The 25,831-nt window shown below is 39.3% G+C and overlaps 2 protein-coding genes across 2 annotated transcripts in view; one reads left to right on the top strand and one right to left on the bottom strand. All coding sequences in view use genetic code 11, as the record gives it.

Annotated features, from left to right (window-relative positions):
- Nucleotides 1–6,118: 6,118 nt before the first annotated feature.
- On the top strand, nucleotides 6,119–19,075 carry EGR_00814 (Ras-associated and pleckstriny domains-containing protein; the record flags this gene model as incomplete). The annotated part of the gene is made up of 11 exons (XM_024490063.1): nucleotides 6,119–6,133; nucleotides 6,156–6,546; nucleotides 7,148–7,266; nucleotides 8,737–9,123; nucleotides 11,305–11,464; nucleotides 12,217–12,338; nucleotides 13,184–13,327; nucleotides 14,154–14,264; nucleotides 16,508–16,609; nucleotides 17,137–17,515; nucleotides 18,543–19,075. The coding sequence occupies 11 exons, from the start codon at nucleotides 6,119–6,121 to the stop codon at nucleotides 19,073–19,075; spliced, it is 2,463 nt and encodes an 820-aa protein (XP_024355466.1).
- Nucleotides 19,076–23,231: 4,156 nt separating this feature from the next.
- The window catches only part of EGR_00813 (ATP-dependent Clp protease ATP-binding subunit clpX-like protein), a gene marked incomplete at both ends in the record, with an annotated part of 9,864 nt that continues 7,264 nt past the window's right edge, over nucleotides 23,232–25,831 (bottom strand). Inside the window, 4 exons of the mRNA XM_024490062.1 lie at nucleotides 23,232–23,282; nucleotides 23,881–24,111; nucleotides 24,233–24,325; nucleotides 25,261–25,566. Coding sequence (XP_024355465.1) covers nucleotides 23,232–23,282; nucleotides 23,881–24,111; nucleotides 24,233–24,325; nucleotides 25,261–25,566 — 681 coding nt within the window. The remainder of the gene's footprint in view (nucleotides 23,283–23,880; nucleotides 24,112–24,232; nucleotides 24,326–25,260; nucleotides 25,567–25,831) is intronic.

Genomic DNA, 25,831 nt, shown 5'->3' with positions numbered 1-25,831 from the left:
ATATGGCATGGAAACCATCCTGTACCCTATTGACTTACTTATTTGCACTCATTCGAATGCTGAGATCCTCCTTTGGTGTCTAGATCCAATTAATTTTGAGTTGTTTAAGATTTAAGCTTAAATTTTTGTGTTCAGATAATGTCAGCGAGGATGAGGTCAAGTGATTATGGACCACAAAATATGTGGTTAATATTGCATTGCACCAGCACCTATCCAACCGCGTAAACTGTTCTGATATGCTCACGGTGTATTTGGCACTATTTGTGTTTCGTTATCTAAGACCAGACCACTCATGTAACCATGGGGGCCCGTATTTCACGTGACAAATTCAGAATGCAAAAACATGACCTAACTTCACACAGCCTAGATATGCATCTATGGTTTCGTAAGGTCGAAAGCACGCATTTACCCACTTATGCCGGAAATATCAATGCATTTAGACATGTTACAGTAAAGAATTTCAAAGTCTTGCATTTAGAGGAGTCTTTCTGCATAAGCTTCTGATTTTAGTGCTTCCCTCCAAGCCTTATTTATCTCTCTGCCTGCGTTTTAAATTTTAACTAAGTCTTCAAAATATGTCAAGATTTGAATAAAGAAAATGACCTAATGCTTTACTTTACTGGTGAGTAGCGATTTGCCCATTGTTGTTAAGTTGGGGTGTACAGGCACACGAGAATTCGCCCCATGTTGCTTTAGCCCTGTCAAATGATATTTGACAAGTTGATAAACAGCGCGGGTCTGGTTTTTATTTTATGTGTACTTAATTACTTACAAGTAGCAAAACTGAATTCTAGAGATTATTTAAAATAATACTCGAGGTGTGATATTTTCGCACTATGTTGGTTAACACCTTATTCCACAGTAATACCAACAAATTGCAAATAACATTTACTGCACAAGCTTAGAAGTGACTTGCTCCCTAGTAAATTGCCGTGGTCAGTAAAACGATCTTTGATAAATTGTTAGTACCAGTAAATCTTGTTTTTCAATTTAGTCCAATGAAGATAGTCGAGACTCGGAAGTATATACCTGCCCTTTTTTATCCTGTATTAAAGAGCAGATATGAAAGGTTAAATGCACTTCCCACAATTTTGTAAATTGCTTTGTTGAACTGATTCTGAAACTAATGTATTTACAGTATAAAAATCCCAAAATCATCAATTTTCACGTACCTTCCCTAGGCCTAATTAGCTGACATGACAACCATAACCCATGTGACTGTAAGCTAGTTTCCTGAACTCCAAAGCGGCTTGAATTATCTTGATAGCTGAAAGTAAACAACCGTTTTACACAAGCAGAACGATTAAGGGTAATTTTGTTGTGCATTGTTCTCATATTTGTGGACGTTTCTAAATGCTGAGGTTTGCAAGTAACATAAGCAAATTTGCTTAAATCCTTTTTTACAGTGTATATGTTTTTGAGAAGTTGGCGTTAACAGGGAAACGATTCACCTTAAACTTGGACGTGTTGGAGATTTGAAGCAGATTTTAAAGAACGATTATTACAAATTAGCGGAGTGTTCGAACATCAATAGTTGCATAACCAAAGCACTTTCGTTTGATTGAAAATGTGGAAAAGATAAAAGGCAAGAAATTAAAAGGAAATTGCATTTGTTTACACAGCACTGATTTGAATTACCTAGGTTTGATTAATGTCTGCGTCAATCAAAACCAAGTCTTCTGTCAGTTTCAAAATAATGGGAAGAATGCTCAGTTGGATTTTAAACGGTAAACCTTTTCTAACTTGTCATTAAATTGCACAGAATTGGCCCCAAGCTGGAATAGTTGGTGCCGTAACCGGCACCGTTATTCTCGGTGTTTTCATTAACGGGTTGGTAGTTCCTGCTTTTCAGAGGCACCATGAAGTCAAACCCATCAATGTGACACTCACATGTCAGTTCATTGCTCCAGCAAAGGCCAAAAAGTGGTTTTAAATGCAAAACTATGAATGAACGAGTAGTCGAGTACAATTTTGAACAATTTAGTGCATCCACATCATAACTACCAGGAAAATTGGTACAATAGTCGCGTCCCCATCCGCCTACTTCACAAGCAAAAAGGGATAAAAATAGGTTCTTTTTGAAAATTTACCGACCTTGCGTTGAGAAAAATTGTAATCCATAGTGAGACAGGCTAGATGATAAGTGGCTAAACCAAATTATGATAAACTGAAGTCGCAATTAAAAAGGTCATCGTGGGTATTAACTTTCTGAAAATGGTTATTTTATCCTGTCCAGTCCATTTCCATGAATTGGAAAAGCCGTTTAATTGGTCAAATTTTTTATTGCTCCAATTTCCGTATGCGCAGGCGAAGAGTTTTATGCGAAACCGAATCGAGCGGGGTCGATACATAGAGGGACCCAGCAACGCCAATGACCTCGGAAATAAAGTTTTCACGCCGGCCTAGGTCGTGCGGTGTCAGTACCCACATACACACGTGCTCTTCCGTGCAATATGGACTGATTTTGCGGTAGAGATTAGCGTGCCCGGTCGATCAGACAAGCATTAGATCTAGGCCTGTGCAGAAGGTTAAGCTTGAAACTATAACGAAGCGGTAACAATAATATTAAATAATGAAGACCCCACTTGAGTCGATACACATCTATGTAAGAGGAGGACTGAATGCTTTAGTAACCATTTGCAGCTTACTTGCGCCACTTTACAGCTCAAACTTGTGACCAATGCAATAATATGCCACGTTTCCGAAGTGACTGCGAGAAGAACTACGGTGTTTCACGTGGAAGGGATTAATTTTATCACGACTAAAACTGTGAGCATAACTTACCACTTTGGTGTGATTTCTTAGGAGTGAAGCGAAAAATCATTTGGCATAATGGTGCTTCTGCTAGCTTCCTTTTAATTATCGCGTGCTCGATGTTGGCATGGCATGAGCAATAATTATCTCAAAATGAGTTGTTTGTTAAGACCATCGAGATTCACGCGAAAAAGTACTTTTAGTCTCATTACTATCAAAATAAAGATCTATTGGGAGAAGCCTGTTCTCATAGTATTACGGATAATAGTACTTTTAAAGCCATATTTAAGTTTCCCACCTTCAGGATTCAGACCATAACTAGACAGGCACATTTAGAAGAGGATCTTAGAAATGAATATTATTTTACTAAAAACAATTGGCATCGGCATGTATAAACAAACGTTGTGCCGTTTAATTGAAAGAGACTAATGGCAATCATTGTGTTTGTGCATAAAAACTGACATTTCCATCGAATGGGGGTATAAGGAATTTTCTTCCTATTGTACCCGAGTGGATAACTTTAAGGCGTAAATTGATTAGACTAGCCAAAACCGTTCGAACTGGAAAGATGAGTCAATCAGGGGTAACACGTGCAAATCCCACCATCAATGCTTCTCATAAATACCAGATATCCTTAACCAATAAAAGTGGTCCTTTTTGTTTTGAAGAGATTACATCCAGAAAAACACGTCAAAATACAGCTTCATAAGCATCCTAACCACTAGGTCAGTGTACGCGAATTGTGTTTTATCCAGTGACTTATGCACTAGTTTTACTTCTCCTGCTCATTCACATGAAGTATGAACAGCCTGCGGATTTGTCCTCCGCGTCCTTCAAGTACGAAGAACTAATTCAGTGTTTTTGGGCTACTCTACAATTTAGCATGCTGTTGGCTCCTAACGAACCCTTTTTCTGACGTCAAATAGACTTAAAAAAGGCACCAAGCACAAAAGACATTTAAATTTCCAAATCCAACAAGGCTCAATTTACACATTCCACAAGCACTAAAGCTATTTGAACGTAGAGGCAGCCAAGTGTTGAACTTAATAAGCTAAAAGGCTCATTTCAGAGTTTTTGAACTTAGTATACTGTGCCAGTGATTTGCGTCTAACATTTATCCAGGAGTAAAAACAGAGCCAATTAAGAGGATAGATGTGAGAATGAGCTTTAGAACAGTAAATTAAGTACTTGACAAATTTGCATTGATCCCCAGAACAAATTTATGTTATGGTGACACAGAAACGTCACTACAAGCGATCTTTTCGATAATGCGGAGTAGTTTAGGCTTTTGTCACTGTTTGAAATGAGGAAGCCCATCAATCAAAGTCGTACTGATTCGAATTTTCGCTAGCGCCAATTTAAAAGTACCCACCAGAAAAACTGGCGCTACCATAGACGAAAGCACAAACTGCGAGCTAGAATCTGGTAACCGAGTTGTCATAGAAGCGTGAATATCAGACCAGACACGACAATGCGTATCCCCTTACCATCGAAATAGTTATTTCCATTGACCTTTGATTTATTCGCTGATGCCTCTTCCCAGTATTTTAAGATAAAATATGCTGATTAATTAATTAAACTACAACTTAAGCCTTCGGTTTTCCACACAGTTTCTTAAAATAATTTTATAACCGAATGCAACTTATGAGTTCGAACGCTATCATTGGAGCACCAAATTAGCGGAAATTTTTGTGAATTCTCTGTTCTATTTTGTAAGAGACAGTGATTCTTTAAACATTGACATTATTTTAGCCGGTTGAAACACATTGTTTAGTTCTTCCAGGTTAAATTTCCGTGTGCGCAACCCTTACTTGCATTATTCGTATGTCTGGCACAGCCAACGCCCTACCGCCAGCCAATCACCGACTGCCAGTAAGCACCAATCAGAAGCGAGCATTGTGCCCCTCGCCGTTAGCGTCGCCGTGAAATGGTGCTATTCAACACCGCGGTTCAGTGATGCGTGCTATGGAGCGGTGAAGGTACTCCATAAATCCTCTTCGATCAATTCAATCCCCAATCACACATGCCTAACAGTGGAATTATACAGGACTTGGATGATTGGTTGCTAAAGCTCGACAATCTACAAAGGGTACTATTTGATTTGGTTAATTGCTTAAAATCTCTCGATCAGCAGTGCTTTTAATCGCATTTTCCAGCACTTAAATGATTAATCTTTTTATTAAGTTATGAAACTTCCTAATGGCTATTTCAGTCATTTAGTACTCATGCATACAATGCTTTTAGGCTTCGGCATAACTTACCCATTCTATAGGTAAAATTCGTCTGAAAGTGAACTACAAATTCTTTAAACTCCTCTTTGAAAAGTAACCTGGCTAAAATGAAGTGTTTTGATGGGCAATATCCGCATATGTTCTTCTTGAAGCTTATGCTACGCTGATACAGCTGACAAATGGGAGGAGAGGAGAATGTTTTATTATTGCAAAACTGAGAATTTCAGTTCTTGTAACGATGCTCTCAGCAATTTACTAAATCCCTAATTTTAAGTTCCGGTAAGATTAAATTATAACGTATGAGAAGTGTATCATGGTGCGTGCTACTCATCTTATCTACAAATCTTAACCCAGACTGTAACTAATTGAGCGGGTGACAACTGCAAGTGCTTCCACCAATTGAGCCTCCAACCGTTTCCTGAGATGTGAGTCAATGATCTGCCAATACTGTTGAGTGGAGTATGGTAAACGAATTTCCAACTTAAACTTGAGCCTGCACATTCTTCGGGGCTAATGTCGTCGCGTAAAAGTACAATGCAATTACACAGGAAAATCAGTCGAATTGCATTTTAAGAATGACAAAGATTAGATTCTTTCTCGTAGAGCAGTTAAATGTGCAACTTTGAAAGCCCTGCCAGGTGGATTCTGTGACTTTTGTGTCTCCATGGAACTGTACTGTACAATACTTGTCTCGTTCCCACGATTTCACTATCAGTTTACCTTTCATTCATTTGATCGGCAGAAGTACCTCATTATTAGCGGAAGTTTATGAACTGACAGCAACTGAAAGGGCATCCCTTCACATAAAATGTTTAAATTTGTATTAAAAAAGGATTACTTTTAATGGAGATCTGTTTGAAAACAATTGCTGAGAAGACATCAACTAGAGGAAAAAGCATAGCATAAAGTAATATCAGTATGAAGTTATTCGTTAACACTATCAAGGCGACACACCGAATAAAGAAGGTCCCCATTGAATAAAATATTTCATTCAATCAATCAAATGAATTTGAACAAAAATATTTCATTGAATAAGTTTCATAAACGCACATTTAAACGTCACTGCCTCTTATAAGTTTGAAAAAAAGCATTTACCCATCGGTGAGGTGCTAGGAGGATCTGAGGTATGTTTTATGCTTCGCAGAACAGTATGTGCTTTACTTCTTGTAGGCACTAAAATCTTGTTCCACAAACCAACCGCGTCGATTGCAATTACCGCTTGCTCCTACTCGTGAGAAACAAGACGATTTATACTACCGACCCTTAAGAACAGATCAAACCGATAAGGCACTACAAGCAACCCAGCTCCAATCCCCTCCATCGACTTCGCCCCAGCGTCAGGACCCTCCACCATCCGTCCGCAGGGTGTTCTCCAGCGCCGATCCCCAGCAGAGGGAATTTGATCCGTCCTCTCCTGTGCACCATTACTTCCCTGGTGAGCAGTTCCCCACGCCCAACCGGAGTGATGGAGAATACCTGGCCGAGCAGAATGGAGTCCAAACGCTGTCGCAGCCACAACACCAACCAAAATCGAAAACTGTTAGGTGGTCCTCGGAACCAGGTAAAGGTACCCATTAATGATTACCATTGCGTTATGGAGACTGTTTGTTAGATATGGTGTATTATAGATAGTGAATTCATAAAAAAGTTAATTCATTTATAAGTATGTGTAAGGCGAGCAACTTCTCTTCACGATTGTTAATATAGGCAAAGTGTATGACGTAATGTTTGGGTAAAAACAAGATTCAAAGGTAGCCATCAGGTGTCACTTTGTCCGCAGTACTCAGGAATGGCTGAAAGTACTGCTTTTGAAAGCAGTAGCAATGGCGCCTTCTTATTTGCCTACATAGGCTGTTTTGTGCGTGACTGAGTTCTATCGAGTAATATCGCTAAAAAACCACGCTTTTTCGGCTTGCAAAAGCACAGTCGAAGTGAATAATTCCCCCTTTCTTTGTAAATACGGTTTTGTAGTGAATTACGAAAAATACTTTTTATCTAAGAACCATTAAGTAAACAAGGCTTTTGACTTTTAAAATCCACTTGCGTTTCCCCCACGATGAACGCAAAAGCGTTTGCCTTGACAATGACAATAGGAGCGACTCAAATGGATTTTGGTGTTAAAAAAAACCTACTGCTTCACATTTTAACCATCTGTATTGTAGGCTTAGAGATTCCCATGAATGCCTTTTTAGCGCCTCACCGTCCAAATGGAATGCAAAGGCTCGTCAGCAACTTGGACAGTGTTGAAGCTGATCTTGTCAACGCTGCGTCGGGATGCTCGGTAAGCATAATCTTTCGGTGATGCCACTCATAATAACAATAGTAATAATAACAGAAGTAGAGTGCTACTTATTTTCACATCACTGGGCGAATTAGCATAGTAGATCCTATTTTATAAAACGAAATTTATGTGATTTGCATGAGGTGGAAATGTTAACTTATACTATGTGAGCAAACAAAGTTGTCAAAATTTTAGCCTGAGATGGACGAGTTAAGCGTCGAGAGGATGAAAAGTCGGATATGCGAACAGCTAATTGAAAATTAAAAGCATGACCAAGAAAAGATTCCGCCTTCCTTCTAAGAGCAGTGCGTGTGCTAAAGAAAGGCGGATTCTGTGAGCTGATTAAGATGAAAATGTAAACTTTCCTTAAAAGCTCGCGAAATACTTAGTCCTTCCGTCACACCATTGACTAGGTGGTGCTTCCTATCTGGATACTTAAAATGCGGTCTTGCGATGAGAACAATAAAACGAAGACATTCCCAAGAATTGCAAGTGACAATTAAAGGTGTGTGGTTGCAAAAGAGGGTAGTAATTGTTCAAATCAATGCTTATTTCATGGAAGCGTTTAAAATGTTGCTGCGAGTAGCACTTTTTGAGTAGCGAATCACTCGAGTCTATTCAACGTCTTTGAAAAGGCTTAAAGGAGGAAAACCTATTAACGTGTTGCATCAAAGTAGATGCCGTATGCAGAACTTTCACTTTTATTCCATCACTTCAGAGTGTGAGCAATGTTTATACTGAATGTGGCAAGAATAGATGGCATTGTGAAATATTGAATCTTCGATCGCTTTAGTGGTTCCCCTCCCATTTTGTCGAATGATTCATGAAGCCAAGAAATTTCACAATCTCAGCATTTATCTCCAGTAGACTCAAATCTTTCTAATCCGAGTCACTTTGCTCCAAACAGCATAATCACTGCGAAAACTAGAGAAAACTATAATTACATAATTCTCGTTCTGGTCGTCATTCTCACCACTTAAAAGAAAGGTAGTGTTATAGTCTTAACTTTTGTAAATAAAATTCAAGCAAATGAGGGGTACCACGGATAATAAACTCCACACAGGAGGTCTTTTTTTCATGTTTCTAAAAGAGGAATGACAAGTTCTTAAATGACTCTAAGTGGCTTTTATGGGGATGGCCTATGTCTTTCCAGCCACCTCCTGCCCAGTGACTCGAGAAGCACTTATAATAATAATAGCAACTTGAGAAAGAAATGCTCCATAAGCAGCAAAAAAATTATTGCTTATATGTGAAGAATTAAGTTTAGGTAGTCTATTAAAATATTTCAAACTTGGTTTTGTGACTGCTTGGTGACGAGGTGTTAAGGATTATCTTCTGCACACCTTCTTAAACAAACTTTGTTAAATAAGTTACATTGTTAACCATGTTCTCTCGCTTACTTACTCTCGAATGATAGTTGTGGTAGCCCGTAATGCTTTACCTAGACCACTGATTTCTTAAACTTACTAGCCCGATCGTAGTCAACGGGGTTTGAATCCCTCGGATATTCCTGAGATACCTCCACCTCCCGCCTTCACCAACGGCAATAACCACGGGGGAGATTGCTTACCACATTCACAGGCGATACCAGATCAGATTTCCAGAGTGCCGAAAAGACAACAATTTTCGTCACCGATAATGCGGTATTCTCCAGTTCCGCCAATTCAAAATGGGACCCCACCCACAGAACGGAGTTCGTTGCAATCGCAAGAGAATTACAACACCTTCACAAGGGAGAAGTCGCCCCAGGCCCACAACTGGGTGGGGAATCTGAACTTTTGGAGGAGTCTTCAGAACAGAGACGGCATTGACTCTTTGAGTCTGCGGAATCAAAGGGAGAAGGAAGATGACAAGAAGGTACAGCAGCGTTTTGCATTTAAAACTATCCAAAAAACTTTTCTTATCAACTTTACCTGCGATGAATGATTGATTACTGTTTAGTCGGGGGGGGGGGGAACTAAGTAAAGGAAACTTCAGAATTAGAAAAAGGAAATTCCCATATGAATACAACATACCAAGGTGCACAAAGCCTAGCTGTTTAAGTGTTACTTGAACATAATGCTAAACTGTACTTAATTTTTGTAATCATGAAGTCGAAAATAGTTTGAAAAGTGATTTTGGCACTACAAGTAATGAAAGAATCATTTTGTAGCTCTCATAACTAAGATTTGGTCCTTTCACTAAATCTTTTGCCTTTTATCTAGACTTCAGGTTCAAAAAACGATTTTGTTGAAAATTTATGCAAATTTAATGCAAATTTTTAACCCCTGACACTCTCCGATTAACGTAGAAATAGGTTAAATGCGAGCCTTAGTACTGGGCCACGTTATCCTACCTGGTTCAAAGCGTATGCCATATGCTGTTCAAGAACGGTGGGATTTGAATAGCAAGATTAGTCAGACGATGGCACAACTCCATTGGATTCTATCGAAATGACCTTTTCACAAGCAAAGTCCTTAGTAATCCAAGCAACACTGCTTGTCAGGGGATTTATCAGGAAATGGAAACTCATCTAATGATAAACCCAAGTAGATTAGGCTGATCATTTTTAAGCCCACTTTGATTTTTCTGCTTTACTTTTCGCTTTCAATGTTAAGCAAAGGTGATTTTTATAAGTTATAGTAAATTAGGATGGCATTACATAACTAAGATTTGATAAGTTTTGAAGCATCTCATTTAACTGCAGGTTTAGAAAAACCTGCAACCTGAATGACCGTGTAAAATAAGTCGAAATTTTAAGCCTCTCAAAGAAAAGTCAAATATTTTAATCCTTAATTTTCTACTTTTTGAGCGTTTACTATTTCCAGTCCCTGCTGTACTTGGTTTGGGAGTTTTATCGTAAGATATGTGCCATTAATCGTTCTATAGAATTTGTATTAATTATGAAGCAATGCTCTTCCTTTAAATCCCCTTACATAATTAATGCCAGCATTATTATCAGATCCCTTTGTACCTGTTCATTGAGCTTGTTTTATATGGAAAATTGGTTGAATTCATATTTTGGGTGTAGTAAACACCTTAAAAAAGAGATGGATGCTAGTTCAATGTAATGTTTTAGAACAATTTTTAAAATTTTGAGAGCACTTGTTGATTTTCATGATAGTTTATCAATGGTGGTTTTAAATATGTATCATAGAATGCGTAACAGGAAATAAAGCATAATTTGGTAAATGTAGGAATCGGCGTTATGCAGGATATACCGCACTTAGGTTAATATAAACAAAAGACCGAAATTAATAACAACTTTATTAATACTGAAAGTGCCGTAATTAGGATATCTTTAACAATAAGATAATACCTTAGGGAATTGGGTGTACTCTAAAGCACCGCATTCCCAAACAGGGGTACTTCAACCTTAACACCTCCCGCGAACAGAAGTAGGCACGTTTGCTGCTCTGATGTTTCATTATTTACTTAAGTTTGGTTGTGGTTTATAGCGGTAACTGCACAAAATATAAAATTGCATTCTACTTTTCCTTTTACTATCATAAGATTCAAAAATCACCAAAACTACTTTCTTTAGAGGTAAACGTTAAACCACAAGTGGTGTCTAGTTGGGGTGACCACGCTTCAGGAAGCATGACATTTGTCACAGATGCATATTCACAACTTTCTGAGTACTTCACATAGGCTTTGCTGTAATGACAATATACAAATTTTTGCACTCTGCTAGCAGTTGCAAATAGTCAATGCTCATTTGCATTGAACATGGAGTCAATGCTGTATACACTGCTTTTGTTGCGGAACATCCTATTAGCTAGTGTGAGTGATTACGCCACAGTTTATCATTTTGTTAAAATATGTGCAAAATGTCTTAAATTTCTATTCTTTGACTCCAATAAATCATCAAATATGACTGATATTTGAGATGGAATTGGTGATCAAGCACCAAAATTTTGAACCTAGTAATTAGGCTAGTCATTGGTGGCAATGAGTAAACTCTACATTGCCTGAATTTGGTCAACATCTCTCTTGATTCAACAAGCAAAAGAATGTCGGAGGTGCTTGTTTTAAAATGTAGTAAATGCTTATTTGTAGGTTATACTACGGGTGCACCAACCTGACCGAACCACGAAGGCGATATACGTGCAGTCGCGGACTGATGCCGGCGAGGTAGTTCTCATGCTTGCGGCCAAAAACTTTCTTCCTCTCAGCACAAAAATGGCTCTCGTTGAGAAGGTTCCTTCCATGAAGCTTGGTGAGCTTCAAGCTCCAATAATTTTGCATTCTATGATTGCTGTATAACGCAAACATCTTGTCCAAAAAGGAAATTGTAACAATTAAAGGACAGCTAAAGTCTTTTAGTGTTTTTCAATGCTGGAAATTAAAAGAAAACGGAAAACTACTATGAAAGATGGAAAATCATGGCATTTTGCTCCTGAAGATGGTACTTCACATTGATACCTAAGTTCTCAATCTTACAATTCCTTAACTAATCATATTGTATGACTTCATTTTTGAAGAGGGATTTTGGTATCAATGCAGGAGGGACGATAAATTTATTACATGATCATATATTGCATAAAACAACCCATCCTTTAATTTAGGCTGGCCGAAAACGATTTTTTCTCTCTCCCTTTAACTATGGTGAGGGGCTGGAAAAGCCATGTAGGATTGTTTATTTAGTCTGACTTCCGTTTCAGAACAATTCTATTGGTAGAAAATCTTATTACTGTCAATTAGATGACTAAATGTATAAGCATGGCAGGAATTATCCTTATGTCAGTCTGTTTACTGCTGCTAAGTTTGTATTAGAATTTGATAGAAAGGTTTAAAATCGAGTTGCATACTTAATGGTAGGTTGCAAAAACAGGCTACTACCTCTTGATTAACAATTTTCATACCATTGTGGCGAATATCAGCGTTTGATGGTACGTAAGTGTTTGAAAATAAAGATATCACTAGTGCAAGGTTAATCAAGTCAATTGCTGACTTCTTTGGTCTATTCAGAGAGGTGCTTTGAGGATGATGAGCCTGTGCGAGATTGTATTCTCAGTTGGCCTGTCAACAGCGAAAACCTTATTTTCTTTGAGGAGCGTCAAGACCTCTTCGGCTTATTCGAGGACCCGCAGGTATTTCGATTTCTGTCAATTAAAAGCAGAGGACAAATGATTAACTCGTTACCAGTGCATTAAACACTAGCATATATAATGTTAAGGAAGGCTGTAAACAGGGTGAATGCTAAGTTAAAGACTCAATAGTTAATGCACCTCATTGAATCTTGTTAACTACAAAAAACGTATGAACTGGACATACACTTATGGGAATGTTTTTTTGGAAGCGCAAGCTCAATTTGGTACCTCCCATACTTTCTGCAAAATAACTTTAGATAAAGTGGAATAGGACTATTTTTGTATAGACAACCATTGTTTGAGAATTTTGACGAAAAATTCCCTATTTGATGGGGTAAAGTCTGCATGTGCTGACGAAAGTTGACCTAAAACTCTTTCATGTGCTCTATTAGCTATTTTATTTGTTCCGTAATGAAGACTTGGCTTGGAAATACGCTGGTGGGGGAATCCGCGCAAATGAAAAATTCGCTTCTGATAGTGAGTTGTATTTCCTCAAGTGTTGGACACTCTTAATGCAGACATTCCCAAAAGAAGTGTGGAATACTAGAAGTCCCTATCCATTGATATTTACTCGGCTATTTTCAATGGAGCCTGGTGCAATATTTTGAAGTATCCTGAAAATACAAGCTTTAGCAATAGCTCTCCCGCACATTAATGCAGGCGACCATTCCAGGCGGTGCAGGTGATTTAAAAATAGTTCTACTTATGTGCAAATGTAAATCACTTTTAGAATATTTTCGAATTTGATCAGACTAAACGAAGAGGTTCGCACCCTATTTTTTGTAACGATCACATATCATTAGACTGGTTTCTAGAATAAGTGACCTTCCTCTTGTTTTATTTAGGATATCCTTGAGAAGGATGGTGCGAACCGACTTCCACCCTTCAAGGACTACTTGTACATTTTACAACCAAACAACAAATGGAAACGGCGGTACTGCGTTCTTCGTAGTTCCGGTCTATACGCTTCTAAAAAACAGGGTTCTGATGTAAGCGAATCGCTCTCTCTTTCTGCTATTCACATAAAATTACCTCTTATTTTTGTACCAAAACTAGGGTCATTTATGCCTCGTTACCGGTAATAATGAACAAGTTATTTTTTGGCCATTCTTAAGATCAACGAGCTTTTATAGCATCAGTACTGTACGGAAAAAATAAATTTCCCTGAAAGAAAACAGCTTTCAAAATAGGTTACTCGGTAAACACTTCAATAAATTTAGTTTTAAACAATAACATACAAGAAGTTGAAAATAGGTAAACAGATCTTTCAACTGGTCCCTTATCATACGAATACCGCTTTGCACAGATCGCGGTGAGATTCGTCATTGCGTATTTTAATTTAACAGATGGTAGCATTTTCGTTAAATAAAGTACGCGTGAATTCAAAATGACCAGGCGACTTAGTGAACAGGAATAAGTCCTCCCGAACGCTTTGGTATTGCACAACTTTAATAAGGAATTATTGTCGTCCAAACGCATCAGCCACGTTTTCGTTTGAAGCTTAAACGCTCAAAGAAGCACATCTATGGGAAGTATGCATTTTAAGTTACTAGCAAGGGCAATTTCACAAGTATTACTTTAATTACCCTCGAATGGACCATATTGGGACATTAGGACAGCAATGGCTTTTTCGTTTTACCGTATGCGCCTGAACCGCAAACAGCACAAGAAAAGCATATTTTCGACAGCAATTGATCCTGGGAATGCTGAGGTAACGGCAACACTGAACCCGCTATTACGGGAATTCCCATTAACTGACAAGCCATTCTAGGAAAAAATCAATCCAGGTGAACCTAATCAACATTTTTATTATAGATTTCAGAACTGGTAAGGGTCACAGCTTTTGGAGAGCACTTGCATCTCTACACTACAAGTGGTGGTTGGCGCAAGGCCAACGCACCGACACCCTACGGATTCGTCCTCAAGGTAGGAACGCCATGAGGCGCGTGTTTTTCAAAAGCCATCGTGATTTTGGAGTCTTGCATGGGCCATGTTTATACGTAAACAGCATTGCAGCTTTTCAACCCAGACTATTACTCAAAAGCAGAGTTATTGCTGGCTTGTTTTGGAAAAAGCACAAAATCTGCATGTTTTTAGGTGCTCTTTATTTTCTCATGTTAATGTTAGAGCGCGAAACGCGTTTATGCACCCCTTTGGTCGTCTGATCTGCATAAGACCGCCTCTGTGACGTGGGCAGCTTTTCGAAGCATCTCTGTGTAGGTGTACACGATCACTCGCTCCCGTTCAGTGTTTTTGCATATCAAGCAACTGCACAGCGGTAACAGCAGTGGCGCCACTGAGCCACATGCGTTAACAATGGCGATCGGAGCCCATTACCCTTTTGACAATATTAAATGCGCGCCTGTTCACCTATGCCAGCAGTAGGAAACCGCTATAAAGTGCGACGGACTTCGTAATAAATGTTGAAATACTAGGGCAAAAATGCAGTAATCGAATGACGTCCATTTCCTACTATTCACTGAATTCAATGCTGTTATTGAAAATAAAATAACTTATCAATCGCGATGGCCAAGAATCCGGTTCTATTTGTGCCCATTTTTTCATCATCCATAGTAGAGTAACGACATTTTTCAACAGTTAATGCCATGATCAACTCATTTATAAACATTTATTGCCGGGATTGTTAGTTGAATTTAAACTTTTAAATCTAAAAATGTAGGCCAACTTATGGGTAATCTCGGACAAGTGACATTCGGTTCTCACAAAACCTCTCACGCAGTGGCATGGGTGAAATGTCATATAAAAGCTATTTATACCCATCTTTAACGAGTTGGATAAAGTCTACCTGAATGTACTTTTCTTCATTTCAAAAAAAACTTTCAACAGAAGACCTATAGGAACTTCAGGTAAACGTACCATGCGACAAGGGGGAGTGATATTTCAGCCACAGGATGCTCAGATTGTTTGAAGTTTAAGGTTTATGCAAGGTGGAGAAAATGTATTAGACGTGTAGCAACTATAATAAAAAGTAATGGCCACAATTTCTATACAGGTAGGCTTTCGACGATAATTTGAAATTCACGATATTCTATGGTTACTTTTGAAAATTTTACGCTTATCTCTGTTAATAAATCATCCAACATAAATAATTAGGTCAGAACTTTGTGAAAAGATTGGTTTTACTGGCTGGGCGAGGATATGTTACGTTTTACTCAGAGAGTCTTCTGAGTGAGCGATTAAATTGTCGTTTTCCAAGTACCCAAAGCTATCCAGAAGAATTCAAAAAAGTTTGTGAAAATGGCTTCAACGTCGTTTAAATATAATATTATGCAGGCCAGTAACCAAAACGGCGTCGGGTTATTTCGAAATAAGCTTACTTTTATGCGCTGCTGACTCACCTGGGCGTCGACGCTGCGTCGGTTGCTACGGCATCTATTTACATAACTGCTGAAAACTTTCAATCTTATTCACGCACTGACCGTTGAAGGGAGATCTCATTACTTGGTCTCCTTGTTTACCTTCCACCTACGGATTACTCTTCTAATAAGTAGCCCTTCCTAAGTCCACGTTCAGGATAACACGAAAGTGCTTTGAAGTCTCAGTTGAACGCAATAATTTGGTCGTTGGAAGTGGCAAAGGGGCGGATGATCTGCTCTAGCTACGCCCATACCATATGCGTAAACGTTAGCAATTTCAAAGCACAATGCAACCAGGCTTATTCTTTAGTTATTTAAAAGTTACCTACACCTTTGTAGACAAGTGTAATGCAGTTATTATTCTGTTACCAACTTAGAAATGGATTTTCTTTAAAGCTTTTTATAAAGTGAATGTAAGGAATAGACAATTTTATTTTTAGATGAAAATTTGGCGTATTTTTGCAGACTTTGTGTTTACTAAACCACACACACTATTACACGTGTGCTTTTAAAAATGACCCGTTTTGCCCTTATAGTTATTTTAAATAAGCATGAAATCGTAATATCTTCTGACTTAAATTACTAATAACATTATTTCATTTCAATTTATAAGAAAGGACTTTTCATCCATGAGTTTTTGATATGTGTAACGTGTTTGTTGCAAGTGACTTTAGCAGAAAAAGCAAAGCTGGCGTCATTTCTATTCCTCCATTGTCTCACGAAATGTCAATTATTATATTTGCATTTACTCACTTCATATTTCACACTTTATTCTTTTTTTTTATTAATAAGCCTCACTCCGTTGTGACAATGGATCCGCACATGGTGAGGGCGTTCTGCGCTGCTAACGAAGAGTCTCTCAGGATTTGGTGCTCTCTCCTTCGAATCATTCTTGTGAGCTTGTATTTTGTCCTGAGGCCTTGTAATGGTTACGTGAATCTCGGGCTACAACATATTGTTTCATGCGATTGTGGACTTTCCGAAAACTACGAATTTTACTGACTGTAGTTTAAAATGTCTATATATACATATTCCTTGATTTAGGGCTCGAAAATTGGGTACTTACCCAAAAGTTCCTTGTACTTTGACCGTGCTTTCGGTACTGCAACAGGTGAAAAATTTAATTGAAATATGCTTTCGGTAATCATAGGGGTATGTTTGAAAAGAGTAGAAGTTAGCTATCTGCATTCTGCCAGATCCGTTTTTGTAGTAAATAAAATGGACATGAATGGGTCAAAAGTGCGCCATAGCAACGCCCAAATAGAAGACGTACTGTAATTCAATATTAATGCTCCGGATTTCAATGTATCTTACGAAGTATCTGAAGAATGCGGGTTTTCTTTATTATAAGGGTGAATGTGCGTTTAAATGTCATTAGATTGACTTAAAAAAGAAACGAATGAATGTGCGTGCGTGTGCAGATGGGTCCGCGACTGTTGCAAAACTATCGCCAACGGTTGGCGGCATGCGCGTTGAATTACCAATTGCCCAGTGATTGCGCGGCTGACGATGAAGAGGGATTAGCAGCGCTGGAGGGGACGAGTGCGGAAGCGTCGGTCAACCACCTGGCAGAACTGGTGCGTCACAAGTACGCACGTGAGAGCAACGTCTACTCAGGCGCGGGGGTACGCGAGAGCGCTCGGCAATACGCCAAACTGCCAGCCATAGCACGCGCCCGCTCCGTTTCGCAGATCCAGGCGCAAATCGCCACTCACCAAGGCAGTCTCAGCTGCAGTCAATTCTCCCTCGGCCCAGCCGACAGGCTTGGCGCCAGCGTAGGCGATCTCGGCTTCGTCTCAGGTTAGTCGTTTCTTTGAAACCTTCTTTTATCCTTGGGCTACCACTGCAGAAGCGTGAAAAGTCATAGGGTTAGGTGTGTGGCAGACTTGGTAATAGTTGCAGGAATGTACTGTGAAGACCTGAGTGCATTTGACTAAATTTTACGAATAAGAATTCTAAGAAGTGAATCAAAATTAACCGCAGTGCTGTTCTTTCATTCAATAGCCAAATGCTGATTTCTGAGTATTCATCGTAAACTCCCAGCAATTTTTAGTGAAATTTTGCAAATCTCTGTGTAAGCCTAGAAATAGTTTTTCTCCTGGCTTATGCTACGGGAAAGCGCTTGTTTCATATTATGAGTAAAAGAAATTCGGGCGGTTCAATTCAGAATGGAGACTTTGCTGCTTTAGCGTGACTGTCATCCAGAACGTGAAATATCGCTGTCATGGGTGTAAAAATGGGTTCCTGAAGAAAAGATACATGAAGAGATTGATACTTTGTCAGTTATGGAGGTGATTCGTTCTACGAATAATGACTACCAACTTACAAAAGGGTTTCGTGAGAAAAAAGCAATTAACTTTTTAACTTGTATCCATTTCTCATTCCAATATTCAAAGATAGCTCTTTATAGAAACCAGCGATGTGATGAAAAGTGGTAAAATTTTTCCGCGATCACTAAGACACATTGTGGAATTCGGATCTTTTCAATTTATTATGATGCAAAACTGTTAATTTAGCAAGGCTAAATAGATTAGTTACCAGAAGGTTGTTAGCTATTGTAAAGCGCATAAATGGAATCAGATGCCTTCAATTATAGAATTATCATCAGTAAGAGAACCTAGCGTTATTTCTAATTCGCCTTTATTTTTATAGTTGTAAGCCAAAATACTATTCGCTAGAAAAATTCTTTTCCGATCGTTCTCTCTCTTCCTTTCAATGAGCTAATATTTAAAATGCCTAAATGGATTTATGTGATTGTTTTTGCAGACATGATGCATAGTACCTAAAATTTTAATTAATGAATTGATACATTTGCACTGCCTTTCAGGGAGAACTGATGTAGGAAGAACATCAAGTATGAATGAACTATGTGTTGACGAGCGCAGAGCTACAACTTCCAGCACTCAGAGTCTGAACGCCAGTCAGCGCTTGACCTGCCTCTTCAACCCACTGCGGTGGTCCCGTCGAAACGTCAACGAGGCAACAACGCCGCAGCCAATGCGCATAAGTACCGCTCGGAAGGGACCCGCTGCGCGGAAATGCAACCGGTCCAGTAGCAGCCTTTACCGGCCTCCCTCCATATCGCCTTCTTCCTCCGTCTTCTTCCTACAAAATGCTGAAGACTCGAGCGCCCGTGTCTCGGCTGCCGTGGAAGAAGAGCAGCTGAACTCAATGAACCAGCGACAGCAGCAGCTAGAAGTGCAACAATTGCAACCTCAGCAGCTGCCCACGTTAATGTATCCGAGTCAGCGGCGACAGACTACAGCGCCGCAGACACCTCATTCGCCGCGACACTTTGGCCCATTTGCGGGCATTCGACCACAACTCCTCCCCTCTCAACTCTCACCTGCAGCTCTTTGAAAGGTGTATCACTTATATTTCGTCCCTTCTTCGTCCCTCACCTTGTACAGAACGAAAATAGAGTCACTTGCTCAAGCATATCACCAATGATCATTTGGTTATTTTAGAGAATTGTATGTGCTTTGTTGGAAGATACTCATTAACTATTGAATATAAGGATTATGTTGTACATAATGTGTTTCGTCGGATAAGGTCAAACTTTATTATGCCAGATTAGTGATCTTTCTAAAAAGTGCTAAAAAGTCAGTTTTTTGAAGTTGATTTAGAGCCAGTCAATCGGTATGAGCAGAAATACACTCGCGTTGTTATTTAAATAATAAATGTAGCAATTTATCCATTCTACTTCGTACTTATTAGTATTTTTGAATTGCTTTAAATAGTCGTTTCTCTTTAATGCCCCACCGAAAATCTTAAAGGTGGATTTATTCGAATAACCAGGAGAGAAAATCGGGATCTAGCGAAAGCTTATGTGCATTACGAAAACTGCAATTTACTAAATTTTGATGAGAGTTGGCTTCAAAGGATGTAACATGAATGAGTGACTGTAAAAATCACGCTTTTTATTCAAGCCCATTAAAGACAAAAAAAGCACACTGATAACTATTTCTAACTCTCGGAAATTTTAATTGGAAATAAACTAGTTTGTAACGATCAGAAAAGTTGTTCCTCATTATCATACCATTTGGATAACAATGTAGAACATCCCGTCCTTGCCTTTTGTCTTGCATCTTTGACGAAAAGCACGCCCTAACTGGGATAATTGGGCACAATTGTGCTACAGCATCTCCCCCTGTCTCCCCACCCATCATGCGCGGAACTCGAGAGTACTTTTTGAAGGCATCGAAAACCACCGCCAAACATAATTTACTTGAACTATTAGCAGCAAAGTGCTGCCTCTTCAACCTACATTAATTTTGCCACTGACAAGGTATAAGGGCGATTTCATTTCATTCAAAGCTACAGCTTTGTCAAGAGGAAGTTGAAAATGTATATTCTCTCTTCTCACTATAGTGTTGTGGTGGTTTTAAGGGCCCAAAATTCTGATAAATCAACTGGTACTAAACTGGTAATAATAGACACGCTTTGATAAGTATGTGCGGTTGACATGCATCTTGAGAATTAAAAAGTACGCCGAACTCAAGCACTTTTCTTACCACTATTTGAAAAGCGCTGCTTCGTAAATAATTTAAAGTAACCAGGAGAGAAATACAGGAACAAGTTTACAAACCCTGAAGTATTACAGTGTTACAGTGGATGCTGTGGATGAACTCACCAGATAAATAATATTTGTCTCGTGTGAGCGAAAATGACTCGTGCGAAAAGTACTTGAAAGAAAAGTGAAAGGGAAGGTATTCAACCTATCCACAAATGTTACACCTATGCATAAAAAATGTTTACGATTTTTTGACTTGATGCGATGTCAAAATACCCATATTCAGATTTGCTAAGTCTAAGAAGGACTTAAGTTGGATCAATGAGTTCGTAAAGCCGTGGTCTATACAGCCCCTGTGGCTTTTTATCTAAGGTATGGCAAAAAAATCTAGCCAAGAAATAGCAATTCATGCACCCGTTATTGTTCCTAAGACATTCATCGGGCACTTCGACATTTCCCTCCTGCAGCACTTTTTGCTTTTTTCACAACCAATAGGGGTTTTCAAACAGTTCGTGCATGGTTAACCAGTTACTTACTACGTAAACTTATTTTTTTCACCTCAAAAGAGCTCTAGACTCGCTGAACAGCTAATGTACTAGACTAAAATAATTCCTAAAAATTACTTTAAATACATGCGTAATTGTAAAACCCAAAAATTTAAACTCTGCCTAAATTCTCGCAAATGGTTTGAATTAAGCCTCGCGTTTCTAGGCCGAGCCACAGCCCCCAATTCTTACCCACACGTTGTTCACTATGGTATGTCATCCCCGGTATCACCAGTAAGCATGTGACGTGTATGATTATACACTCAAATAAAGAAAAAGTTGGGATTTGTCGCTAAAAATAATAGCCAATATGACAGGGATTTCATTGCGTTCCTAAAATAGGTATCCATAAGAGTTGCATAAAACGTGAATTTATAAGCATGCCCAGGGCAATAAAGTGGTCCAACTCTATTGGTTGTAATGTTGTGGTCACGTTTACATCTCTATAAAAAAATTATAAGATTACTAAATAAAGATAATTTCTGGTCCTTGAAACCCTTTATTAGTAAATTATTTGAATAGGTTTGCTTTGAATGACATAGAGACACATCAGTGAGGTTGTATCTTAAATGGTTTGTCTTTCGCACATCCTTGCGCCCGACCCAGATTAACTGTGGACGAAGACTTATCAGCCTCACTGAAAATTAGGAGACATCGTTAGGCAATCGTCGGAAGAGGCACTACATGGCGTATTATTACAATAATGTGGAGAATGGATACCTCAGTTTTGCATTTTGTTGTGTGCCACCTTAAGGTGGTAGTTTACAGCTTAAAGTGCTTCACTTTCAGATAACACTGGATAATCGGATGCACATCTCAAAAGCACATTAACTATACACGCGGGGTGTAGACCTACAGCTATCTACGTACTCCTGTCCTGCTTGTACTTGCGGTGTATAAACAACGGATTCGCATCTCTTTGTCTTAACAGAATTGTATTGTGTGCGATTTCCCTCTCACTCAAAAAACTTATTATGTAATAATACCGAGGATCCGCCAAAAAGGCAACTTCAGCTACTATTATGCTTAGAGGCATGAAGGAGGACCTCTGAGTATTATAAAAAGCGTAAACCCTGGCGTGAAGAACACGAAAAAGAGGAAAATATAGGTGCTAATGAGATCTCGAAACATGTGGTCTGCATAAAGTCACACATGAAAGGAAGGCTAAAGCATAATTTCCAAACTTTATTCATGTTTATAACGCTGCGTACAGCATCCAACAGCAAACACCGAATGTTCCAGAAAGAAGAAACACTATCATCCATGAATTTGAGACAGACTCTTTAAAGCATCGGAGTATCATAAAGTCGTTCTTTTTTCAAGTTATGCAGAGAATGACCCCAGTGGAAGTAGATACTGCCCGCATCGGCCTCTATCATCCCTTAGCATTCTTCTATCCACATTCCTCCGTGTTCATGTTTGCTGAAATAGTTAACCTTGTAAAATAACTCATTTTCCACGAGTTAAGTTGGCTTATATTGAACAGGCCATGAAAATATCGAAAGGCGAAACGGAGAAAATCCAAGAGGTGGATTGTCCGTGACCACCTTAGAAAATAACACTTTGGTGTGACATACACAGCCATGCTTCATATTTGTTGCTGAAAATATTCTTCAATTGTTCTGATTCACTAAATTCTACACTATTTTCTCGCGGAAACTAGTCTTTGTGCTCATACCGCCTGCTTTCAAATCACAAATCATTTACTTTCATGATAAGATGACTAGTCAGGTTAAACTGTATGAATGAAGGGGACTTGGAAAAACCTTGGGAGCAATTTAGTGATCTGATCTAGGTGAGGACATACCTTATGAGGTAGTCCAAAACAAAGCGACCCTTTCCTGGCGAAAAAAAAACAGCTATTTCTGCATTGGAATTATCTCATAGACACTATGGCTTAAAATAACTGAGCATGAAGAACTTATGGAACGAGTGAGGTCTTTTGGAAAACAGACGTAAGATAGTACACCGCTGAAATTCACAATTGAAAGGAGACTCTCCTTGTGTCGTCCTTGATGAGAAAAAGTCTCGAACTCAAGGCAAGAATGTTGGTAGTGGTGATCTTTTAGTTGAATACGTTTTGCTACGTGAACAAATTGTCACAACTCCATTATCGTGTCTGGAGTGCTTTTAGCAGCCATACCAAGTGAGATCACGTTTATGCCTTCCTGGCGTATAGCTACCCCTCCCCCTTTTCCCCTTCTATCCCCATGAGTTCGAATAATCCCTGCTCCCGGCCACCTCATTTATGCATCAAGTGAGAAACAGTTGATAGACGCGTCGGAGCCCCTACCTTAGCATTTTCAGGTGAGTAATTAATTTGTGAGAAACCAAATTACCGTCATTCTTGTTTACAGCATTCAACCACTTTTCAATCTTACAAAGTGTCATTCGGTTATTTTTCTCAGGAAATTTGAGCTCATGCTCAGCATGAGCTCAGTGAACTCGGAGAGGGAGTTCAGAGAGCGGGAGAGAGAGTATGGTATTGTGCAGAATCACTTAGACAGCACTGTGATACGAAGCATTAAAACCCATGAAATATACCACACTTCTATATCCAAAACGAGGACTGTTTCACACATGTTATAGCAGAAGAATATCCATTACACTGCAGGAAACTATTCTGGGGCAATTATTTCATCTTATCAAACACGAGAGTCTCGCATCAATGCTATTGACTCCAATCAGTTCCCCCAAGTGCTCAGAAATACCCACAATCCTGGCATAAACGTCTAATTTTCCCGTGTTGACAGTCAGTTTATTCTACAAAATCCCTGAATTGCAACTCTTTTTATCAACAAAAACAAAACAGGAGGACTTTTAATAAGAATAGGAACCAGGAGATAGTGTGTATCAAATTATGTCTACCTGCGCTGTTGAATTCAGACAAAGGGAAAGGTGGAACGTAGGTAAAAAGTAAAAATAAGAAATACGCAGGGGCACAAGAATGGAAAGGGACCGTTTCAGTTGCACGTTCATGCAGAAACAATAGGTGGAAAGGGAGGCAAAATAAGGGAATCAAGGGCAACTGAGAGGTGGTGGATGGGTGAATGCAACGATAAATAGATGCATATGTTGAACATTTATTACAACATTTACGGTCAGACCGAAACTGAAGCTGAGGTAGACCCTGCAGTGGTGGCCGATGTCGCTTCTGCTGTAGCTTCCTCTGCATCATCATCGCCGGCACCTTCCTCTCCCCTCACCCCGCAGCTGCCCTGGGTGTCCGCATATACATAGGTGGGCTCCGTTCGACCTAATATCACGTCTTCGTCGATTATCACCTCAGAGATACCAGAGCCAGGCACGTCGTATCGCGGCTGCAGTAGCACCTTCTCCTAGATGATAAAGGAGGCACATTGATAGATACGAACGTCTCTCAAGTCCAAAAGGCAAGCTATATTTGGCCACGTGGATTTGCCGTCAAAATGAGCATAAAAATTGGAATTGGGAACTAACCATAATGGCACGAAGGCCACGGGCTCCTGTTTTCATCATCATGGCCTGGCGTGCGATGGCCCGCAACGCATCTTCGGTGACGGTTAGGGTACACTGGAAAAAAGTGATCTACAACGTGTTGATGCACTTCGCTTGTATATACGCAGTCTTTCAAGATTAAGGTAAAAAGATGTATTAACAATACACTTTAGTATTTATTCAAATTATTTTAATCATTCAAAGCTGCTGATGATGATTGCGACGTCGAAATGGGGGTGAGGAATACATACTTTGACTCAGTATATTTGATAGGGAGTAGTGATTTGTCAAATATTGTCACGAGGAATCTAAAGGTAGGCTGAAGAAGTTACAGTTTTTACACATAGAATATACCTGTAATTACGGAATTTGCTCAACATCCTGCTTCTGGACTGATAATACCAGAACCAAGAGGCAACGCACCAATCACAACATTTAGATCAATCACACGAAAATAGTTTAAAATTCCTCTGGTTCGTGGTGCCAATTCATCAACCAACCTGATACACCGGACATTTTCCTCGTTACTGTGGCATCCCAGCCCCTGTTCGTGCAGGCGCCACTCGAACAGTGACCAAATACTGTAGATCCATTTACCTGCCTTTTCATTTGTTTTTAAGATCAAGCTCAAAATTACTGCCCAAAGAAACTATTCAAAAACATTAAATTTTTACCAGTATGAGCCAATCAAAGCAGTAATCATGAAGATGCCAAGCAATTTTGTTTTTTTTCCGATGTAAAATACTAAAGAGATAGCGTTTCAATGGTAGTCAAATAGCGAGAGACATAAAAGTCAAAATTAAGGGAGTTCCGCCGAGATTGTATGTATCAGTCATCCAATCAAACTCAAATTATCGGGCAAAAACTTATTTTTACAAAAAGCGTCATTGAGAAAAAGTTAAAAAAGTCCTAAGATGCAAGTGATAAAAAAGCAGTGTATGTTACCCCAGTTAAACGATTGAGGATAACGATATGCGAATAACTAGAACTTGAGAGAAGCAATGAGACACCTTGTCAATTTGGAATAAGAGTTTGTATTGGAGGAGTAGGGCGTTGCGTGGCTCGGTGAGGATGCGAGTGAGCATGTGCTCGCTGAGCGCGTGGAAGGCAGTGATGATTGGGAAGCGGCCGACGAATTCGGGGATGATACCGAATTCAATGAGATCACGCGCCTCCACCTGAGCCAATAGGCGGTCCGTCTCCAGCATCTCCTCATCACCATCCTCCACCACCGTCCCAGCGCCCGCACCGATACTATCGGCAGAGAATGTCGGTGTCAAAGTCTGCTCCTCTTCCACATCACCAAAACCGATCCGCTGCAAAGTCAAAGGGCACAGCGATGAACAAATCAGCCTTCTGGACTGTAATTTTCTCCTCTCCCAAAACTATAGTTAACGGTAGCTCCAGTCAAAGACAACACCCTTTCGTCAGTTTGTATGGTGAGAAGATGAACAAATAAGTCTCAGACTATCACTTCACCCTTCACTTCTTTCAATGTACAAAAACGCACCACTCCACTTGCAACGATAAATAGCTTTTGCACTCTCATGTTAAACAAACGACCATATCTTTGGTTATCCA

Source organism: Echinococcus granulosus, assembly GCF_000524195.1.
Source record: "Echinococcus granulosus chromosome Unknown EG_S00003, whole genome shotgun sequence".
Classification (NCBI taxonomy): domain Eukaryota; kingdom Metazoa; phylum Platyhelminthes; class Cestoda; order Cyclophyllidea; family Taeniidae; genus Echinococcus; species Echinococcus granulosus.
The sequence above is the reverse complement of the archived record's forward strand: the minus strand, read 5'-3'. Positions and strand labels throughout refer to the sequence as shown.